This window comes from Hemitrygon akajei, unplaced genomic scaffold (genome assembly GCF_048418815.1).
Source record: "Hemitrygon akajei unplaced genomic scaffold, sHemAka1.3 Scf000066, whole genome shotgun sequence".
Classification (NCBI taxonomy): domain Eukaryota; kingdom Metazoa; phylum Chordata; class Chondrichthyes; order Myliobatiformes; family Dasyatidae; genus Hemitrygon; species Hemitrygon akajei.
The window spans coordinates 3,140,702-3,164,711 of record NW_027331952.1 but is presented as its reverse complement, the minus strand read 5'-3'; the positions used below and the strand labels follow the sequence as shown (position 1 = coordinate 3,164,711).

The 24,010-nt window shown below is 45.5% G+C and overlaps 1 protein-coding gene across 2 annotated transcripts; it reads left to right on the top strand.

Annotated features, from left to right (window-relative positions):
* Positions 1-1,724: 1,724 nt before the first annotated feature.
* On the top strand, positions 1,725-23,209 carry LOC140721970 (uncharacterized). 2 transcript variants are annotated; one of them, XM_073036796.1, is made up of 3 exons: positions 1,725-1,801; positions 2,749-2,915; positions 18,555-23,209. In XM_073036796.1, the coding sequence occupies exon 3, from the start codon at positions 18,948-18,950 to the stop codon at positions 20,319-20,321; it is 1,374 nt and encodes a 457-aa protein (XP_072892897.1). In that variant the 5' UTR covers positions 1,725-1,801; positions 2,749-2,915; positions 18,555-18,947; the 3' UTR covers positions 20,322-23,209. The 2 variants fall into 2 exon arrangements, with proteins under 2 accessions (XP_072892897.1, XP_072892898.1); XM_073036797.1 differs by having other exon boundaries at positions 1,729-1,801; positions 2,753-2,915.
* Positions 23,210-24,010: the final 801 nt, after the last annotated feature.

Here is a 24,010-nt window from a genome sequence, read left to right as displayed (position 1 = left end):
AATGACATGTTTAATAGATAATAGATTGTTACTGACAGAGAATCGTATAATCTGTGTTCCGTGTGTTATCCGAATGTACTTGCCTGTGATGCTGCCACAAGTCAATGTTTCTCTGTATCTGTACCTTCCGTACTTGTGCACTTGGCAATAAATTCAACAGGACCTGAGAAATCTCAGTGAGATTTGATCAGTGATGATCATCTTGGCAGCTCGGTAGGTCGAATGTATGAGACAGTACACTGTTAAATGCAAAACCCTGAACAGTGTTGATGATCAGAGGGATCTCAGACTCCAAGTTCATCGCTCCTGAAAGAGACTGCACAGATTGATCGGGTGGTTAAGAAGGCAAATGGCGTGGTTGTCTTTATTAGTTGAAGCATTGAGTTCAAAAGTCGGGAAGTTGTGTTGCAGCTGTTACGAGCCTGCGGTCCGTACTGTGACTGTTTCTTTAAGAGCGCCGGCGTGAGGAGGCGGGACTATGACGTCAGTCACAGGCTGACAGCGCTAACTGTGGATTAATCATGAGAGAGAGAGAGAGAGAGAGAGAGAGAGAGAGAGAGAGAGAGAGAAAAAGAGAGAGGAGAGATGAGAGAGAGAGAGGAGAGAGAGAGAGAGAGAGAGAGAGAGAGAGGAGAGAGAGAGAGGAGAGAGAGAGAGAGAGAGAGAGGAGGAGAGAGAGAGAGAGAGAGAGAGAGAGAGAGAGAGGAGAGGAGAGAGAGAGAGAGGAGAGAGAGAGAGAGAGACTGGAAAAGCTGATAGCTTCAGTTAGTCGCAGCTGAGGCTTGGAACTCGCCTCGGCCCACAAGAGTGGGTTGATCATCGGTACACGGAACCACAACAAATGTGTGCGGTTGTCACTTGTGTTAACCCTTGCCTGGGTATGTTGTGCGGTAACCCCTGATAGACGGTATTACTGTGACAGGTCACTTTCGCTGATAACTCGTATATGGACAGATTCAACGGATAAAATTTTCGACGACGGTTATTTCGAAGTAACGGCCTTTTCTCTACGTTTCACCCTGGATTACAAATATCTCTCTCCCATCATTTATTCCGGGGATTACTGAACTTTCCTACTTTACCATCTCAAGACTCTAAGCTTTGTTCCCTCAGGCTCGATAGTTTGGGAGTTATATTTACACATAACACTGTTACCTTTCCTTTATTTCGTTAAGTTACTATAAGTAGATACTAATAAATAAGTGGTTTTAACATCAAAACCAGACACCAATGTGAACTCTATTGCTGCTGTTTCGTTTCTAAAACGTTACAGTTCGTAACACAGTTTTATTCAACTAGTTAGACCACATCTGAAGAATTTCATACAGTTCTGTTCGCAGAAGAGTTTTACCAGAATATTGCCTGGATTAGAAGCATGAGCTGTAACGAGAGGTTGCACAAACTTGTGTTGTTTACTCCAGAGCGGCGCAGACTGGGGTGAGACTGGATGGACATTTATAAGATTACGAGAGGAATAAATAGTGGAAAGACGATATATTTTTCCTGGGGGTGAAATGGCTAATACATTTAGGGTGAGAGGAGATGTGAGTGGCAAGTTTGCTTCTTTCCACAGAGTAATGGATAGCTGGAGTCACAGCCGGGGGGGGGGAAGGAGGAGTCAGGTGATCCCATTTTCCCCTCCCATTTAACCACAGATGGGCAGCATCTGTGCGTCGCTGCCGAGGCCCCGCCCTCCGGATGATGCACCAATCACTTTGCGCATGCTCACAGTCTCCAGGCTGGCGCCGTTCTGCGGATTCGGGATCACTGTCTGCGGGCCGAAAATATCACTTTCCCATCGGTGAGTATTGAGACCGATCCCGGGCGGGGAGATCCGATATTGGCCTTGAGCCCCGAACTGAGGGCCAATTACTCATTTAGTACCCAGTTATCTGGGCTCGTCAGAAATGTGTCGACTTCACTGAATCTGCATTGAGCGATCCAAACCAGGAGCCCAGGCTGCCTATTTCCGCAGAATTGAAAGGGGAGTCCCGCCAACAGGTCACGTGAGGCTGTGCGCCGCAGATCTGCTTTGTGACGCACGATCACGTGGTGTGTTGCTAACAATGTTTACAAGAATAATCTCAGGAATGATCGGCTTTATGTATGAAAAGTATTTGATGGTTCTGGACCTGTGCTCAATGGAGTTCAGAGTGGGGGGTGGTGGAGGGAAGTATGGTTAAGTAAACCTACCGAATGCTGAAAAGCCTGGATAAAATGGACATGGAAAGGATGTTTCCATTAGACAGAGAATCTGTGATCTGACAGCACAGGCTCAGAATAAAGATGCTTCCCTTTAAAATTGAGGTGAGAAAATTTCTTCAGCCAAAGGAAGTCTGATTTGTGGAATTTGTTGCTGTAGAGGGTGGTTGAGGCTGCCATTTGAGTATGTTTATGACAGAGATTAATATATTGATGATTGCTAAGTAGCTTCAGGGTTACTGGAGGAAGGCAGGAATATGGTGTTGGAATGAAAATCAGCCATGGTTGAGTGGTGGGGCAGACCAGATTGATCGAATCACCTAATTCTGTTCCTGTGTCTTATGTCTTACCATAACTGAATGATGGCTCTTTCTTATCCCATATCGTTTTGTGACTTGTGAGGGACAATAAAAGATTGTTCACTGAGATCATTATATCTACCTTCAACATTTAAATTTCATTGAGTTTTGCTGTTAGTAACATTAAGCAGAAATGTTTGGTTCTCCTTTCTATTGTCAGTGTGCTTCATTATCTTTCATGTTAAAGTTAGACCTGCAGTGAGAGATTTATTGGAAGAAAAACCCAACTGGAAGCAAACCACAACTGAAGACAGTGGAACATCAACAAGTGAACCAGCCCGAGGATTGAGAGCGTCAACTGGAGAGAACCCATCTGACTCAGAGAATCCAGTGATTCAGTCAGGAGAAAGTTTGGTGAGTCTCATTTACTCAAACGCTGGTCCTTTAGACATTACATACCTGTAAAAGGAAGGTAGGAAATTGTTGGAGTGAGACTGAATGTGCCCAGAGGAGCCAGTTATGCCTCTGTCAGATCCAGTTGCAATCACTCCAGGTCTGGTAATGTGCTTCCAGCAGCCCAGTCCTTTAAAACCACTCCCATTCTGTGGAAGTCGAATCCGGATAAAGTCACTCAGAGACCGTATAAATACAAACTCTTTACTCCAAGCACCTGGGGCTTACTCAGTTAGTCGCTCAAACAGGAACAGTCATAGACTGTTTATGTCGTTAGTGTCGTTAGTATCCAATCCACTAACTGACTAACAATTCCCCTTACACCACAGATATATCTGTCCAGATACCCACCACACAAGGCAGGCTGGAGCCAAAGTTATTTACTATATTACAGCCCCTTAAGATAAATTACAAAATAGTCATAATGGCTTACACACACAGAACGGACTGAAGCTGTCCTATCTCTACGCATGAGTGCACAATTCAGATAAACATCCAGAAACCCTAGCTAGCTACCCTCAAGAAGAAATATGGCTCAGCATGGCTTAGTACATTGGCTAATCATCAGCAATTTCTTTCAGAAGAACAGGCGGCTATTGTTTAAGAAAGTGTTAACCCTTTTACATACTTTACCACTCCCTCCTTTTGATTCATTTTTATCAATGAATAAAAACAATGCACAACAGTAATTATAACAATGATATGCACAACTATTAAGCCATAATGCAATATCATGCCTCACATATTACCAAACAGGCCTTCAAATACTACCATTTCGACCCTTCGGTGAACCTGTGTAAATCCTGCCCTACTTTCTTGATGCTGTCAATCTCCCTGGCAGTGTGCTTGGAGAGGGATGTAATGTTAGTAGACTCATCAGGGATATAGGTGCAGCATTCTGTGTCAATAATAACACAGGTTCCCCCTTTCTCAGCTTGGATAAAATCTAAAGCCATATGATTCTGTACGACTGTTTGCCGGATTGCAGTCATTTCAGTGGATATTTCTGTTACTTGGGCCTTTGTTTCTGTCAGGGCCCCTGCAGTATTGTGTCCGGCTCCTCAAGTGCTGTAGCCAAATTGATTATCTTTGGTGGATTCCTGGCTACTACATAGGAGAGAAAAGTGATCATCCAAAATCACTCAGTCTCAGTTGTTCCTCTCCGCTGCTGGGCACCTGCAAGTATGGCCAGGTTGCATGCTTCCCAGTCTGGGAAGTTGAGTTTGGTGGCCACTAGTTCTACCTGTTTGGCATTGGTGTGACAGAGACACAGAAATGTGTTAACATGGGGACCCCGGATGCTGGGGTGATCCCTCTCAAAGACATAAACACGAACACCACTGTTACATACCTGTAGCAATTTAAATGAACCAGCAGCAATAGACCACACATGGAGTCTGGTTTTGATGTTAACACCACTATCTTTATTTGTATCTACTTATAATATAACAACTTAAGCAAAACAATCAAAAGGGACCTTGGGGTTCAAATCCATACATCCCTCAAGGTTGCTGCACAGGTTGATAGGGTGGTTAAGAAGGCCTATGGTATGCTAGGCTTCATTAACAGGGGGATTGAGTTCAAGAGTAGAGAGGTCATGTTGCAACTCTACAAATCTCTGGTGAGACTGCTCTTAATGTTTAATTCTGGTCAACTCATTATAGGAAGGATGAGGATGCTATGGAGAGGGTGCAGAGGAGATTTACCAGGATGTTGCCTGGTTTGGAGAACAAGTCATATGAATCAAGGTTAGCAGAGCTGGGACTTTTCTCTTTGGAGAGTAGAAGAATGAGAGGGGACGATAGAGGTCTACAAGATTATGAGAAGCATAGACAGGGTGGGTAGTCAGTATCTGTTTCCCAGGGCAGCAATAGCAAATACCAGAGGGCATATGTACAAAATTAAGGGAGGGAAGTCTAGGGGAGACATCACTGGTAAGTTATTTTACACAGAGGGTTGTGGGTGCCTGGAATGACTTGCCAGGGATGGTGGTGGAGGCTATAACATTAGGGCTATTTAAGAGCCTCTTGGACAGGCACATGGATGACGGAAAAATAGAGGGTTATGTGGTAGTGTGGATTTAGTACATTTTTTAAAGGATTATATGGGTCGGCACAACATGGAGGGCTGAAGGGCCTGTACTGTGCTGTAGTGTTCTATGGTTAACAGTGTTATGTGTGTACATATGTGTAAATATAACTCCCAAACCATTGAGCTCAGGGAATACCAAGCTTAGAGTCTTAAGATGGTAAAGTATGAAAGTTCAGCTCATCCACGGAATAAATGATGAGAGAGAGATATTTGTAATCAAAGGTGAATGTCGAGAGTAGGCAATTGCTTCCAATTCCACAAGTTCCATGGTGATAAAACAGGATAACAGTCACCGAAGATCTTATCCGTCTTTGTTCCAAATCCACATATGAATTATCACCAAAACTAGCTGATAACAGGGGCACCATCTTCAAAGGGAACTACCACCCAGGCAAGGGTTAACACACAGGTAGATTCCACAAGGTACTCCCAATCCAGGTCCAACACACAAAGTATTACGGACAGTGATTTCCACAGAATCTCTTTCTCACAAGTGGTTACCACATAACACACCCAAATCCAGTTAAGGGTTAACAAAAGTGGTAGCCACGGGATACTCCATCAAAATCCCCATATGGATTATAGGAATTATCACCAACAGTGATTTGTCACGGGGTACCCTGTACAAGTGAATTACCACCCCCAGGCAAGGGTTAGCACAAGTGGTCTTCACAGGATACTGCCAAACCTAAAGATCCACTCCAGTGGATCAAACAAAGTGACAATCACACATTCAATAGACAATAGGTGCAGAAGTAGACCATTTGGCCCTTCCAGCCTGCACCACCATTTTGAGATCATGGCTGATCATCTAATATCAATACCCGGTTCCTGCCTTGTCCCCATATCCCTTGATTCCCCTATCCATAAGATACCTATCTAGCTCCTTCTTGAAAGCATCCAAGGAATTGGCCTCCACTACCTTCCGAGGCAGTGCATTCCAGACCCCCACAACTCTCTGGGAGAAGAAGTTTTTCCTTAACTCTGTCCTAAATGACCTACCCCTTATTCTCAAACCATGCCCTCTGGTACTGGACTCTCCCAGCATCTGGAACATATTTCCTGCTTCTATCTTGTCCAATCCCTTAATAATCTTATATGTTTGAATTAGATCCCCTCTCAATCTCCTTAATTCCAGTGTGTACAAGCCCAGTCTCTCTAAGCTCTGAGCGTAAGACAGTCCAGACATCCCAGGAATTAACCTTGTGAATCTACGCTGTACTTCCTCTACAGCCAGGATGACCTTCCTTAACCCTGGAGACCAAAACTGTACACAATACTCCAGGTGTGGTCTCACCAGGGCCCTGTACAAATGCAAGAGGATTTCCTTGATCTTGTACGCAATTCCCTTTGTAATAAAGGCCAACATTCCATTAGCCTTCTTCACTGCCTGCTGCACTTGCTCATTCACCTTCAGTGACTGATGAACAAGGACTCCGAGATCTCTTTGTATTACTCCCTTACCCAACTCTATACCATTCAGATAATAATCTGCCTTCCTGTTCTTACTCCCAAAGTGGATAACCTCACACTTATTCACATTAAATGTCATCTGCCAAGTATCTGCCCACTCACCCATTCTATCCAAGTCACCCTGAATTCTCCTAACAGCCTCATCACATGTCACACTGCCACCCAGCTTAGTATCATCAGCAAATTTGCTGATGCTATTCTCTATGCCTTCATCCAAATCGTTAACGTAAATGGTAAACAGCTGTGGTCCCAATACCGAGCCCTGTGGCACCCCACTAGTCACCACCTGCCATTCCGAGAAACACCCATTCACCGCTACCCTTTGCTTTCTATCTGCCAACCGGTTTTCTATCCATGTCAATGCCTTCCCCCCGATGCCCTGAGCTTTGATTTTACCCACTAATCTTCTATGTGGGACCTTATCAAATGCCTTCTGAAAATCGAGGTACACTACATCCACTGGATCTCCCCCGTCTAACTTCCTGGTTACATCCTCAAAAAACTCCAACAGATTAGTCAAGCATGATTTACCCTTGGTAAATCGATGCTGGCTTGGCCCAATCCTATCACTGCTATCTAGATATGCCACTATTTCATCCTTAATAATGGACTCCAGCACCTCTCCCACCACCGATGTCAGGCTGACAGGTCAATAGTTCTGTTTTCTCCCTCCCTCCTTTCTTAAAAAGTGGGATAACATTAGCCATTCTCCAATCCTCAGGAACTGATCCTGAATCCAAGGAACATTGGAAAATGATTACCAATGCATCCGCAATTTCCAGAGCCACCTTCTTAGTACCCTAGGGTGCAGACCATCTGGACCTGGGGATTTGTCAGCCTTCAGTCCCATCAGTCTTCTCATCACCGTTTCCTTCAGAATGTCAATCTGTTTCATTTCCTCTGTTACCCTATGTCCTTGGCCCATCCATACATCTGGGAGATTGCTTGTGTCTTCCTTAGTGAAAACAGATCTGAAGTACTCATTAAATTCTTCTGCCATTTCTCTGTTTCCCATAACAATTTCACCCAATTCATTCTTCAAGGGCCCAACATTGTTCTTAACTATCTTCTTTCTCTTCACATACCTAAAAAAGCTTTTGCTATCTTCCTTTGTATTCCTGGCTAGCTTGCGTTCGTACCTCATTTTTTTCTCCCCGTATTGTCTTTTTAGTTAAGTTCTGTTGTTTCTTAAAAACTTCCCAATCATCTGTCCTCCCACTCACCTTAGCTCTGTCATATTTCCTTTTTTTTAATGCTATGCAGTCTCTGACTTCCTTTGTCAACCACTGAGGCCCCTTTCCCCCCTTTGAATCCTTCCTTCTCTGGGGGATGAACTGATTTTGCACCTTGTGCATTATTCCCAAGAATACCTGCCACGGTCTTTTCTGCTAGGCTATCCGTCCAGTCAACTTTGGCCAGCTCCTCCCTCATGGCTTCATAGTTTCCCCTGTTCATCTGCAACACTGACACCTCCGAGCTGCCCTTATCCTTCTCAAATTGCAAATAAAAGCTTATCATATTGTGATCACTACCTCCTAATGGCTCCTTTACTGCGAGATCGCTTATCAAATCCTGTTCATTACATAACACTAAATCCAGAATAGTCTTGTCCCTGGTCGGCTCTCATACAAGCTGTTCCAAGAATGCATCCCGTAGGCACTCTACAAACTCCCTATCCTGTGGTCCAGCACCAACCTGATTCTCCCAGTTCACCTGCATGTTGAAATCCCCCATAACTACTGCAACATTACCTTTACCACATGCACATATACCCTTGTACGTTCATTTCCCAGGTCTGATCTCCCTGCAGCCATGTCTCTGTTATCCCAACAACATCATAGTTACCCATTCGCACCTGGGCTTCAAGCTCATCCGCCTTATTCTCAATGTCACCTGCGTCTCAATGTCACCAAGACCAAGGAGATGGTGGTGGACTTTAGGAGATCTAGGCCTCATATGGAGCCAGTGATCATTAATGGAGAATGTGTGGAGCAGGTTAAGACCTACAAGTATCTGGGAGTACAGTTGGACGAGAAGCTAGACTGGACTGCCAACACAGATGCCTTGTGCAGGAAGGCACAGAGTCGACTGTACTTCCTTAGAAGGTTGGCGTCATTCAATGTCTGCAGTGAGATGCTGAAGATGTTCTATAGGTCAGTTGTGGAGAGCGCCCTCTTCTTTGTGGTGGCGTGTTGGGGAGGAAGCATTAAGAAGAGGGACGCCTCACGTCTTAATAAGCTGGTAAGGAAGGCGGGCTCTGTCGTGGGCAAAGTACTGGAGAGTTTAACATCGGTAGCTGAGCGAAGGGCGCTGAGTAGGCTACGGTCAATTATGGAAAACCCTGAACATCCTCTACATAGCACCATCCAGAGACAGAGAAGCAGTTTCAGCGACAGGTTACTGTCGATGCAATGCTCCTCAGACAGGATGAAGAGGTCAATACTCCCCAATGCCATTAGGCTTTACAATTCAACTGCCAGGACTTAAGAACTTTTTTTAAAGCTATTATTAATGCTTTTTGAGTTAGTGATTTAGATGCATATCATATTATTACTGAGTTAAGTATTGTATGTAATGAGTTTTTGCTACAACAAGTGTATGGGACATTGGAAAAAATGTTGAATTTCCCCATGGGGATGAATAAAGTATCTATCTATCTATCTATTCCTGACACCGTGCATTCAGAAATAGAATTTTTAACCCATTTCTCCTCTCTCTGTTTGAATCGCTGCCTATTGTGCTTAACCCAGCTCTCTGAACTCCCATCGGTCTATACGCCCCGAGAATTTTGTTGTCCTTCCTACATTTACTTATTCTTGCAACACATTTAACTCCATGTTCCGTCAGACCATCCCTCTGACACGAGTCCTCCTTATCACTTGTTCCGCCCCACCTCCCTCTACTACACACTTAATATTCTGGAACCGTGTAGTCCCCACCTGTCCTTTATTCATCCTCTCGCTATCATCTCTCACAGTCTGGATCCCCGCCCCCTGCAAATTTAGTTTAAACCCCCCCCGAAGAAGCTGTAGCAAACTTCCCTGCAAGAATGTTAGTTACGCTCCAGTTCAGGTGTAAACCGTCCCTTTGGAACACATCCCACCTTCCCTGGAACAAGGCCCAATTATCCACAAACCTGAAGCCCTCCCTCCTGCACCATCCTCTCAGCCACGTATTAATCTTTATAATCCTCCTGTTCCTTGCCTCACTCGCACGTGGCACAGGTAGCAATCCTGAGATTGTTACCCTGGAGATCCTGCTCTTCAGCTTCGCACCTAACTCCCTGAACTCCCTGCGCAGGACCCCCTCACTCATCCTACCCACGTCATTGGTCCCTACATGGACCACAACATCTGCATCCTTGCCCTCCCACTCGAGAATAACCTGTACCCGATCTGAGATTTCTCGGACTCCGGCACCAGGGAAGCAACATACCATCCGAGACTCCCGATCTTCCCCACAAAATCTCCTATCCGCCCCCCTGACTATAGAATCCCCTATCACTACTGCTCTCTTCTCTTCCCTCCTTCCCTTCCTAGTCGCAGGTCCAACCTCAGTGCCAGAGACAGGACCACTGCAGCTTGTTCCTGGTAGGTCATCCCCACCAACAGTATCCAAAACGGTATACTTATTTTTGATGGGAACGGCCACTGGGGTGCTCTTCTCTCTCTGTCTGCTCCCCCTGCCTCTCTTGACTGTCACCCATTTGCCTACCTCCTGTCTTTTCGGTGTGACTACCTCCCGATAACTCTTAACTATCTCTGCCTCTGCCTCCTGAATGATCCGTAGTTTATCCAGCTCCTGCTCCAATTCCCTAACTCGGTCTGATAGGAGCTGCAGCTGGATGCACCTATTGCAGGTGTGGTCATCAGGGACAACTGTGTTGACCCTGACCTCCCACATACTGCATACGGAGCACACCACTGCTCTAACTGTCTCCCCCATTACCTGATCCTAGATTAGTCAGAATAAATGAAAAGCAGGCTTCTTGCCGAAGTCCTCTTGCGCCGAAGCCCGCTGAGCCAAAGCCCAGCACTCTGCTCCTGCGCACTCCGCTGCCCGCTCCTGAAAGTGGGTCGCTTTTTAAAGCCCGCGCTCGCCGCTGACGTCACCCGCGCTCACGCAGCTTTACCTTCCTCCTCAGGTATTTTCCAGGTATTTGCTGGATCTATAATCAACCCACCCTTGTGGGCACAGGAGAGTTCAAACAGCAAACTTCGGCCACTAGGTCCTTTGTTTCGAACCTTCCATCTTCTTTCTTTCTCTCCATCTGACTGTCTGTCTCTGACTGTCCTTGCTTAAATAAAGCAAACTGCGAGCTATGTAAACACAAGCTGTGAGCAAGTGTAAGCACGCTGCAGAGTCGATTAGTTCCACCCCTCCCTCTCTCTCAGTAAGAATCAAACAGGAGCCGAGAAAGCCGGCGGCTGACGTCACTCAGGCACTCTCTGAGTGACAAGAAACCTGGAGGTTCATCACACCACGATCAACCAATACTTTTTCCTTTAGTCCGAGAGAGTCCTTCTACTCAGTTCCTTCAGTAACACGATTGTAGTCTGTTTGATGTATCCACCGAGATTAACCCTTCAGTCTCAGAGCCGTGGAGTGGTCAGTAACACCTAATATGGTCCTCTCCACCGAGGTCTGATTTTCCCTCAATCCCAGTTCTTGGTCAGGACAAAATTCCCAGGTTCTAGGGTGGGATAGTCACTCCTCTCTGCGGGGTGGTTCTCTTCCTTGTAAGCCTGTAGTACCTGTGAATGTAATGTTTGGAAAATTTTGTTTAGTTGGCATATGTATTTCCCCATCTCTTCCCCGAGGGTATGCATATCCAATTTACCTGGTAGACTTTCTGGGAACAATGGTACACAAGGTCTTAGTCCACAGGGTGTCCTCATGGGCCGTCCATAAATGATTTCAGCTGGTGACAGCACTGTTTTCCCCTGTGGGGTGACCCTCATGTAGAATAGGTCTAACAGTGGGACCTTCATCCACGCGATTCCAGTCTCCGCTGTTAGTTTGGCCAATTTACTCTTCAGAGTGCCATTGACACTTTCCACTAAGCCAGCGGCCCGTGGGTGGTGTACACAGTGGAAATGTTGCTTGATAGCTAGTTTGTTACACACCCCTTCGCTTGCTTTCGCCACAAAGTGTGGGCCATTGTCAGAGCTCAGCATCTCTGGCAATTCCCAGTACCTGGGAATTATATCCCGTAATAATACCTTCACAACAGTCTTAACAGTATTATTGGTAGTTGGAATAGCTTCAATCCATCTATTAAGTGCATCTATAATAACTAAGCAGTATCTATAGCAATGTACTCTAGGCAATTCAGTAACATCAACTTGTAGACACGAAAATGGTCAAGGGAGTCGTACCCGGTGTGCAGGGTGCAGGTTAACAACCATTCCCTCCTTTTCCAGGTGTGTGAATAATTGACCAATATAGGTAAAAACTGTGTAGGAACACAAACCAGTCCCGCTGGGGTGATCCAGAAACCTCGGTCGGGGTCTTTCTGGCACCCCACCTGGAACTACAGCTTGCACTCCTCCTCAGAGGCGTCCCCCTGAAAAGTACGTACCTCCCACATGTCTGGCAAACTCGTTCTGCTTGAGTCATGGAGGATTGCTTGATGGGGACCCGAGGAGACTACAACTATCGAGGATTGTGCAGCACTTTTCGCTGTCTAATCTGCTGAAGCATTGAGTTTAGTGACCTGGTTGGCCATGCGGGTGTGGGCTGCACATTTAATAATAGCCAAAACTCGAGGTAGCTGTTGAGCGGTGAGTAAGTTGTTTACAAAGGAGGCATTACTAATGGGGTGGCCAGAGCAAGTCAGGAATCCCCATGTTCCCAGAGAGCCCGGTAGTCATGTACAACTCCAAATGCATAACGGGAGTCCGTGTAATTGTTCGCACTTTTAACTGTTGCTAGGATACAGGCACAAGTCAGAGCAAACAGCTCAGCCTTCTGGACGAGACAGCTGCTTCAAAAGAGGCCTGCTCAATTACTTCACTGTCCGTCACTATCGCATCACCAGAATATTGTTTCCCTGCTGGATCCACAAAAGGGCTTCCATTCTCATAAAACATTGCCTCGTGCTTGAGGGGATATTGCAGAGTGGATGGGAGAGTCTGTCCTTCTTTCATGGTGATCCAGACGGGGGGCAGTTTTAGAAATTAACAAGCAAGGCCAATTTCATGGCCTGAGATTGCCCAGAGATGGGGTACAGCCTCTTGGGTTCGGTCAATATTAAAAGAGTGTCTTACCAGATGTCCTGTCTTCACCTGAGTCCTTCCAGTATCAGAGTTGGCATGCGGCCAAGTCTGGCCAGCCTCCCTTGGTGCTGGAGGCTTGTTTCATCAGGGTGTAGGCAAGGAACCCTAGGCTCTTTGGCTTGAACCCAAGGCAAACCCTCACGGTGGTATGGGGAACCACCTGTCCTGTCTGTCGCCAAAGGAAATCCGGAACTTCGGCCAGTAATGCACTGTTCTCTCTTCCTTTAACCTCTCTAATGTGACTGGGAACTTTGTCCCTAGAGGGGTGCATAATACTGGCTTTTGTCAATCCCCCTGGAATTCCACCTGTAGTGGCTGTGTATGTGAATACGTGCGTTCCGTGCCTTCGAACCCAGACAGAGTGATTGTCGTGTTTGATAGCTGGAATCCATTTTCCAATATTATTTCCTGATTGAGAGTGGTTGTGGTTGCCGGCATATCAATCATAAATGGAATTGGAATTCCAGCAACTTGCAATATTACATTGGGCTCTTCCTGAGGGGTGGTACTCACGGCAGGAAGCATCCTTGCTTGTTAATTTGAAAATGGGTTGTTGCCCCACCTGTCCCTTGGTAGGTTTTTGTTCCCATTTCTGATCCCCAGATATAGCCCTCTCACATCCTTCTTCCCACTGAACATCTTCTCCTTTAATATTAGTTCCTTTCAGGGTTGATTGGGATTTGATAGTCAGGTCCCAACAAGATGTCAAAGCTCGTCACATTCGATTTTGGTCATTGTTAGGCCAATCCATATTATTTGTTTAATCATGTTGGCCAACTTAGTTGGTTAGTATTGGAGCAGGAGGGCGTTAAACTGGGGGGACAGATTCCCATCTTTACAGGCTTGGTCTGAAGTTGTTCAGTCCTCAGATGGAGTCAACAATCAAATTGCTGAGCATCGTGTGATGAATGTGCTGAGCTGTGTATATTACAAAGCAAGAAGCATCGTAGGAAAGCCAGATGAGCTCAGGACAGGGAATTACAATATTGTAGCCATTATTGGGACATTGTTGCACCCAATAGTCTGAGGGATTTAGAGGAACAAATTTTTAGAGAGATCGCAGACCATGCCAAGAAACAAAGCTTGATGCAGTAAGTGATTTTAACTTTCCATATATTGACTAGGACTGTAAAAGGACTAAATGGGGTAAAGTTTGTCAAATGTGCCCTTAATCAGTGCGTAGGAATCCCGACGTAGAAGTGTGCAATAAGCTGTTAGGACATGATCCAGGGCTGATGACAAAAATTAGTGATCATAATGCCATGAGATTCAAGGTAAATATGGAAAAAGAGAGGTCTGGACCACGGGTTGAGATTCTAAATTGGAGAAAGGTCAATTTTGATGGTATCAGAAAGGATCTGATAAGTATGGTTTGCGACAGGCTGTTTTCTGGCAAAGGAGTACTTGGTAAGTGGGAGGCCTTCAGAAGTGAAATTTTGAGGGTATTGAGTTTGTATGTGCCTGTCAAAATAAAAGTTGAAAGGTAAATGGTGCAGGGAACCTTGGTTTTCAAGAGATATTGAGGCCCCGGATATTTTATTCTTCTGGATGCCTCAGACAGTTGGGTGCTACCAAGACTCATTAATGACTACAAATCATAAATCCATGCAAGCTCATCTGACTTTTTTTTTGTCATCTTCTGTTGGTTTCTAAAAGCTTCCCAATAGTTTTTGCTCTTTTGTTTGCTCTCTCTTTGGTCTTTATGTTGGTTTTGGCTTCTCATTTCAGCCATGGTTGTGTCATTCTGCCTTTCCAATGCTTCCACTTCTTTGGGATGTATCGATCACTCAGCTCCCGAATTGCTCCCAGAAACTCCAGCCATTGCTGCTCCGTTGTCACTCCTACCTTTCCCCTTACAAGTTTGGCCAGCTTCTCTGTCATAGAAACATGGAGAAGTTCAGTACAGAAACAGGCTATTTGGCCAACCTAGTCAATGCCGAGAACAAATTTAAGCTGTCTAATGCAACTACTTGCACTTGGTCAATCACCCTTCATGCCCCTACCATCCAAGTACCTATCAAACTTCTCTTATTGTTGAAACTGGGCTTATATTCACCACTTTTGCTGGCATCTCATTCCACACTCTCACGACCATTTCATTAAAAAGCTTTCCCAAATGTTCCCGTTAAATTTTCACCTTCCCCACTTACCCATGACCTCTGGTTGTCATCCTACCCAACCTCAGTGGAAAAAGCTGTTTGCATTTACCCTATCTATACCCTCATAATTCTAACAGATCCTCAAAGCAATGTATAATTTACTTTCTGATGTTTAGACCCTTTTTTAGGTGTATAAAGTGATGAGGGGCATTGATCGTGTGGATAGCCAGAGGTTTTACCCCCAGGGTTGAAATGGCTAACACGAGGGGGCATAGTTTTAAGGTGCTTGGAAATAGTTACCGAGGGGATGGCAAGGGTAAGTTTTTTACCTAGAAAATAGTGTGTGTGTGCAATCCACTGCCAGCAGTGGTGGTTGAGGCAGATACAATAGGGGTTTTTAACAGCCTCTTAGATAGGCACATGGAGCTTAGAGAAATAGAGGGCTCTGTGCTAGGGAAATTCTAGGCAGTTTCAAGAGTAAGTTATGTGGTTGGCACAAAATTGTAGGCTGAATGGCCTGGAATATGATGTAGATTTCTATGCTCAATGTTCCATGTTGAACAGTGAAATAACATCTCTTCTTTAATCTGTACAGGGTCCACGATTTTAATGTGGCTTTTTCACACTCCAATAGAACCTTTGTCCATCTCCTGAGTAAATAGAGATGAAAACATATTTAAGATCTCTCCCATCTGCTTTGGTTCCATACGTGGATTGGCATTCTGGTCTTACAGAGAACCAAATTTGTGCCTTAAAATCCTTTTGCTCTTAATCTATCTCTGGAATCCCTGATGATTAATCTTTTCTGCAATGGCAACCTCATGCCTGCTTTTAGCCATCCTGATTTATCTCTTATGTGTTCTCTTGTATATTTTATACTTCATAAGAACCTGCCTGCCTATCCCTGTTATGAAACTCCATTTTGTGCTTCACCAGGGTCTCAACATCTCTTGAAATCCAAGGTTCCCTGCAGTTTCTATCTTTACCTTTTATTCTGACAAGCACATACCCGCTTTGTACTTTCAAAATTTCACTTTGAAGGCCTCCCACTTACCAAGCACACCTTTGCCATAAAGCAGCCTGTCCCAGTCCACAGTTGCCAGATCCTAGTATCTTAATTCCAGGTGTTGATCCATGACCTGAACACATCCACCTTTCCTATCATGCTCCTTGCATTGAGATATACAGGGTTCAGCATATTCACTGCAGCATGCTCAACGTTTTTCATTCCTGACCTTGTCTGAGGTCTGAACAACACCTGTCTCCATAACACCTCCACTATCTGTTCTGTTATTCAGGCATCCATTCCCCCTGAGACGTTAGTTTAACCCCCCCTTACCTCCACCCCCCACCATGCAGCTCTATCACCCCTTTGGTTTTCGTCTCCCAGATCAATAAAAAGGAGGTGCATACAGGCAGATAGGAACAAATGGGGTACTTATGAGATACAGGAAATTCAAGTGAACACTGATGAAAGAAGGCATGACGTTGCCCCAGCAGACAAGGTGAAGGAGAATCCTCATGGATTCTGCAGATATGTTAAGTGCAAAAAGATTGCAAGGGAAAAAAATAATCCTTTACAAAATCAGAATGGTAATCCATATGAGGAGACAAAATGGATGGGGGAGATTTTTTCTGCATTCGTATTTACTCAGGAGGTGGACACAGAGTCTATAGAAGTGAGGCAAAGCAGCATCAACTTCATGGACACTGTACAGATTACAGAGGTGGAGGTGTTTGCCGTCTGAAGGCAAATTGCCATGGATAAATCCCCAGGGCCTGACAAATTGTTCCCTCGGACCCTTTGGAAGACAAGTGCAGAAGTTGTCGGGGCCCAAGCACAGATATTTAAATCATCCTTAGTGACAGGTGAGGTAGTGGAGGATTGGAGGACAACCAATGTTGTTCCGCTGTTCAAGAAAGGCTCTCAAAATAAACTAAGAAATTGTACATTGGTGTGCTTGACATCAGTAGGGGGAAGTTATTGGAACTTATGTGCAGGAACCGGATATATAAGTATTTGGATAGATGTGAGTTGATTAAGGATAGACAACATGGCTTTGTGCTTGGTAGTTCATGGCTCACCAATCTTATAGAGTTTCTCGAAGTTATCAGGAAAGTGGATGAAGGCAAGGCAGTGGATGTTGTCTACATGGACTTCGGCAAGGCACTTGACAAAGTCTCATTTGGGAGGAGGGTCAAGAAGGTTCAGTCACTCAGCATTCAAGATGAGATAGTAAATTGGATGAGACACTGTCTTTGGGAGAAGCTAGAGTGTGGTAGCAGATGGTTGCCTCTCTGACTGGAGGCCTGTGACTAGTTGTGTGTCATAGGGATCAGTGCTTGATCTGTTGTTGTTTGTCATCTATATCAGTAATCTGGATGATAGTGTGGTTAACTGGATCAGTAAATTTGTGGATAACACCAAGATTGGGCTGTAGTGGACAGCGAGGAAGACTATCATGGCTTACAGTGCGATTTGGACCAGCTGGAAAAATGGTTTGAGAAATGGAAAATGGAACTTAATGCAGACAAGTGTGAGGTGTTGCACTTTGGTCGGACCTACCAGTGTAGGTCTTACACAGTGACTGGTTGGGCACTGAGGAGTGTTTTAGAGGAAAGGGACCTGGGAATACAAGTCTGTAATTCACTGAAAGTGGTATCACAGTTAGATAGAGACGGAAAGAAAGATTTCAGCCCATTGGCCTTCATGAACCAAAGCACTGACAACAGTAGATAGATGAAAGTTGTAAAAGAGGTTCTGAGAGTTCAGAGAAAATTCACAAGGGTTTTGCCAGGTCTGGAGGACTTGGGTTATGAGGAAAAATTGAACAGGTTAGGACTTTATTCCTTGGAATGTAGAAGATTGAGGAGAGATTTGATTGTGATAGAGGGGCATAGATAAAATGCAAGCTGGCTTTAACCACGGAGATGGTGTGGAACTACAACCAGAGGCCATGGGTTAAGGGTGAAAGGTGAAATGTTAAGGGGAACATGAGGGGAAACTTCTTCACACAGATGGTCATCTGGGTGCGGAATGAGCAGCCAACACAAATGGTGAATGTGAGCTGGATTTCAACATTTAAGGAGTTTTGTGTAGGTACCTGAATGGTAGGGGTTGGGAGTGGGGAGTTTAAGTAGTTTAGCACAAGCTAGATAGCCCAAAGGGCCTGTTTCTTTGTTGGTACTTTTCTGCAAGAGCCTTTAACAGCTGTGCGGACCAACCATTCATCTCAGCAAGAAATTTTTATAAGGCATTAAAACTGTGGCACTTTAAGTTAATAATACATATAAGAAAATCCCAGCTGCACGTCAAGAAAGACTATTTGTGTGAGAATTTTTCAGTTACTGTGTGGCCAGGCACCCATGCAGCTCAGCAGGAACAGGGAATAATACCAATGGAGGGAGCCAAACTGAGCCAAGGCACAAATTGGAGACCACAGAAATGCCCCATTCCTATAGAAACAAGAAGAGCATCAGGGAATTGATGGTTATTCCAAATATCAGCACTGTGCCCAGTTAGAAGATGATTTCTCTGTGCAACTTGGGTGGAACCTCACTGTAACAGTGTGATGCTGGATCAAACCTTGGCAACTCAAGTAATCTCATCCGAAGTGTTGTCCTACACCCATTGATGGATTTTGTAAATCTTTTTACAGGTTAAAAACGAGAAGGAATTTGTCTCCCGGAAGCTCAGACATGGCACACCAGTTTTGCTGTCTCTGTCTAGATATTTAAGAAGTGAAGCAAGGGGTTCAATCGACCATCCTACCTGATCAGACTACGGGGCAGGATTCACTCAGTCATTTGACCAACTGGCATGCCCGTCATTTTACACAGGGGACAGGTCATTCTTCTGCTCAGACATTGGGAATGGATTCAGTCAGTCATCTCAACTGAAGGTACATCAGCAAGTTGACACCGGGCAAGGTCATTCACCTGTTCTGTGTGTAAGAAAGCATTTAGTCTGTCATCCCACCTGTGGACACACCAGTCAGAAGCTGGTCATCTGCTGAATTTCTGGGAAAGGATTCACTCGGACATCTGACCTGATGGCACACCAGGGAGTTCAGACCGGGGTGCGGCCGTTCACTTGCTCGGACTGTGGGATGAGATTCACTCGGTCATCCACCCTACAGACTCACCAGCGAGTTCACACTGGGGAGAAGCCATTCACCTGCTCAGTCTGTAGGAAGGGATTCACTCAGTCATCTCAACTGAAGGTACATCAGCGAGTTCACACTGGGGAGAAACCGTTCACCTGCTCAGTGTGTGGGAAGGGATTCACTCAATCATCCAACCTGCTGATTCATCAGTCAGTTCACACCGGGGAGAAGCTATTCACCTGCTCAGAATGTGGGAAGAGATTCACTGAATCAAATAAACTGAAGGTACATCAGCGAGTTCACACTGGAGAGAAACCGTTCACCTGCTCAGTGTGTGGGAAGGGATTCACTCAATCATCCGCCCTACAGACTCACCAGCGAGTTCACACTGGGGAGAAGCCATTCACCTGCTCAGTCTGTAGGAAGGGATTCACTCAGTCATTTCAACTGAAGGTACATCAGCGAGTTCACACTGGAGAGAGGCCGTTCACCTGCTCAGTCTGTGGGAAGGGATTCACTTTGTCATCCAGCCTGCTGAGACATCAGTCAGTTCACACCGGGGAGAAACCGTTCACCTGCTCAGTGTGTGGGAAGGGATTCACTCAGTCATCTCACCTACTGAGACACCAGCGAGTTCAAACTGGGGAGAAACCGTTCACCTGCTCAGTCTGTGGGAAGGGATTCACTCGGTCATCTCACCTACTGAGACACCAGCGAGTTCACACTGGGGAGAAGCCATTCACCTGCTCAGTCTGTGGGAAGAAACTCACTCGGTTATCCAACCTGCAGAGACATCAGTCAGTTCACACCAGGGAGAAGCCATTCACCTGCTCAGAATGTGGGAAGAGATTCACTGAATCATCTAAACTGAAGGTACATCAGCGAGTTCACACTGGGGAGAAACCGTTCACCTGCTCAGTGTGTGGGAAGGGATTCACTCAATCATCCAACCTGCTGATTCATCAGTCAGTTCACACCGGGGAGAAGCTATTCACCTGCTCAGAATGTGGGAAGAGATTCACTGAATCAAATAAACTGAAGGTACATCAGCGAGTTCACACTGGAGCGAAACCGTTCACCTGCTCAGTGTGTGGGAAGGGATTCACTCAATCATCCACCCTACAGACTCACCAGCGAGTTCACACTGGGGAGAAGCCATTCACCTGCTCAGTCTGTAGGAAGGGATTCACTTCGTCATCCAACCTGCATAGTCATCAGCGAGTTCACACTGGGGAGAAACCATTCACCTGCTCAGTCTGTGGGAAGGGATTCACTCGGTCATCCACCCTAAAGAAACACCAGTCAGTTCACACATTTTGAACTATTCACCTGCTCAGAATGTCATTCAGTCATCCCAACTACTGGCACACCAGTCAGTTCACATTCTTATTAATTCCTTGCTTTTGCTTGCTGAGGACATTCATTTTAAGAGAGAGAGTGATTAAGAAGGCAAATCAGTCGGGCTTGCAGCTTGTTTACATCGCTCACAGCTTGTTTAGTTTTAACCGAGGACTCACACTCAGAGTCAGGCGGAGATGAAGGAGGAAAAATGGAAGGATCGAAACCAGGGAACTAGTGGCCAAGGGTCACTGTTTAGAGCTTTCCTATGCCCACAAGGGTGGGTTAAGTGTTGATTCACCATACATCGAATGTGTGGTTATCACCTCATTTGACCCATAGGTGTGGATCGGATTTGGGGTATCCTGTGCAGACTACTTATGTGTTAACGCTTGGCTGGGTGTGGTGTGATAATTCACTTGAAGGCGATACCCCTTGTGACAAGTCACTTTCGGTGATAATTCGTATGTGGATTTGAAACGATGAAGCATAAAATCTACAGCAACTGTTCTCTCGTTTCACCACAATGGAACCTTTGGAATTCGACGTAATTGCCTTCTCTCGACATTTACCCTGGATTACAAATATCTCTCTCTCATCACCTATTCCGTGGATGAACTGAACTTCCATGCTTTACCATCTCAAGACTCTAAGCCTTGTTTCCCCCGAGCTCAATAGTTTGGGAGTTATATATTGTTACGCCTGTGCCCCAACTCTGAGGGGCTGAAGGGTACAACGTAGCCCCCACCTTTTTGAGAATCGCAAGATCGCTATTAATTCAGGTCAGGAGACGCAGGAAGCGAGAGAAAGACACGCAGAATCCACATGGGGTTTGGAATGTCCTGGCCCCTCAGCGATACAAAGCCACGGGAAATGGCCATTGTCTCTTGGAGACGGAATTGTGTATTGAGTACTGTACTATTTATTTGAAGCCCTCAGGGAATGAGCCGAGGGGGCTGGCTGAGGGATTGCATCATCCCAACCTGATTGACATCTGAGACCCCGTGAGTAAGGATAAAAGAGGGTCTGGGGAACAACCCCTTTAGACGCACCAGGAGAAACGATAGAAATCCCGTGACAGCGTTTAATAGCGACTGCCGGTGGTGACTTGTGTGTGTGTCCATCCTTGCCCGGACGACGAGTTTTCCACGGAACGGCTTAGCTAAAGAACCGACTACAAAAACGGAACTCTCGAAGGATCGACATCATAAAAAGGAAAGCAGGCAAGTTTAAAACATCTGTCTCTCTTGACTCCAACAAAAGGCTGCAGCCTGCATGAATTTGAGTGACTTTTATATTTCCATCGGACAATACATTATCCCCGAGACAATTATAGAGTTATTTCTTATTGATTATTATTATACCCGCGCTTTTAGATTTAGTATTGATGATGTATATTATCTGTATGTTTGCATTGATATTATTTTTGTGTATTTTTATCAATAAATACTGTTAAAAATAGTACCATCAGACTTCAACGGACCTCTCTATCTTTGCTGGTAAGTGACCCAATTATGGGGTAAGTAACAAATTGGTGTTCTTGTCTCGAGATTTGACACCAAATTGGGAGGCCAGTGATTCGGGCTTGTAAGTCAAAACTTGGATCTGGTATGTGGGTAGCCAGACGGGAAACCAGCAAAGATGGACGTGGATGAATTTATAGAAAACCCGACTCTGGAGGCGCTAGAGGCGGCCACCAAATCGGACTTGTTAAATATGGCGGAGCGGCTAAACCTCGCAGAGGTGAGGTTGTCAATGAAAAAGTGGGAGGTGCGAAGGGCCATAACTCAGTATTATATTGAGAAGAATGTGCTTTCAGCTGAGGTATTGGAAAATATTCCCTGAAAAGGTACCAGCTATTGGGAAGGCTCAGTTAGAGTTGGAGAAATCAAGGTTGGAACATGAAATTAAATTAAAGCAGCTGAGAAGAAGAAAGAAAGGGCCGACAAACAAAGGGAGCATGCACTCCAGCTAAAGGAGTTAGAGGTGAAACGGGAGCATGAGCTCCAGCTAAAGGGGTTAGAGGTGAAAAAAGAGCAGGACAGAGCTGAGAAGCAAAGAGAGCATGAAATTCAGTTAACACAGCTGGAGGCAGCTGAAAAGGAAAAGGAGCGAGCCGAGAAAGAGAGAGAGTATGAGGAGGCAGAGAAACAGGGGCAACATGACTTGGACATGGAGAAGTTAAGGCAAGAGCAAAGAGCTCAAGGGTCAGACCGAGAGGAGCGGTTTAATGTAAGTCGGGAGTTGAGGTTAGTACCTCCGTTCGAGGAGACGGATGTTGATAGTTATTTCTTGCTTTTTGAGAAGGTGGCATGAATGAGAAGTGGCCCAAAGAGCAGTGGGTGGCGTTGTTACAAAGTGTGTTAAAAGGGAAAGCACAATGGGCATATGTGGCGTTGTCCATGGAGGAGGAAGAGGCGGAGGATTATGACAAAGTTAAAGCGACCATTCTCCGGACTTACAAATTGGTAACTGAAGCGTATAGACAAAAGTTCAGAAATCTAAAGGAAGGGTGGAATCAGATGTATACTGAGTTTGCCTATGAGAAGGGTGTGCTCTTGGATCGTTGGTGTACAGCAGAAATAGTGGAAGAGGATTTTTGGCGTCTCAGGGAGTTAATTCTGATTGAAGAATTTAAAAGTGGTGTTTCGGAGGATATCCGGATGTATTTGAATGAGAAGCCGAATAAGTCCATCTCCGAATTTGCTAGGTTCGCAGATGAATATGCCCTAACCCACAAGATAAAATTTTCCTTGAATAAAAGTTCCCAGAGAGACCGTGGGAACGATAGAGAAAGCCCGCTGGCTGAGTCAGAGGTCCCACCAGGAGCTAGTGGTAAGATTGGGGAGGAGAGGCAAGACGGCCAGAGATTTCCGGGCTTGAACTGTTTTAATTGTGGAAAGGGGGGACATATTGCATCTAGGTGCTTTGCTCCGAGGAAGGAGACAGGAAAAGGGAAAGCAGCAGTCCCTATTGGATGTGCCATGGTAATCAGTAAATTGATCAGAGAGCCCCGGGTAGACAGAAGACGAGAAGGGTCTGAGACTTGTATGTCAAACGGAACCGTGTCTGTGAGAGAAGGAGACCCACCAGTTCCCGTGCGAATCTGAAGAGACACGGGGGCTGAACTGTCATTGATTAGCAGAAAGGTACTGGATTTTGGTCGCAAGACGGGAATGGTAGCTGTGAAAGGAATAGGAAAAGGGACGGAAACGGTGCCCTTGCATGGGATCATTATGAATTGTGAGCTAGTCTCTGGACCAGTTGAAATGGGGGTGCGATGAGAATTCCCGAGAACTGACGCGGACGTCCTTCTGGGTAATGATTTAGCCGGTGGTAAGGTTTGGTCAGCAATGAAGCTGAGGAGACAGCCGGTGGAGGCCCCGCCCCTAGATTCCAAGATCTATCCCGCATACGCAATCACTCGCAGCATGTTGAGAAAGGCAGCTGAGAACGAGAGCAGTTTAAATCCGGCCAGTATCGAGTTGGCCAAGACGTTCTTACCGACCCTGTACCACGAGGGTTTAGAGGGTGGTAAAACTAAGAGTAGTAAAGTGAAAGAGAGTAAGGGAGAGGAGTTAGACCCTCCCTTAGCGAGGAGAAAAGTTCTAGAGGCACGAAATAAAGATGAGAAACAGATAGAGCTGTTAAAAGGTCCAGGGTTGGAGATG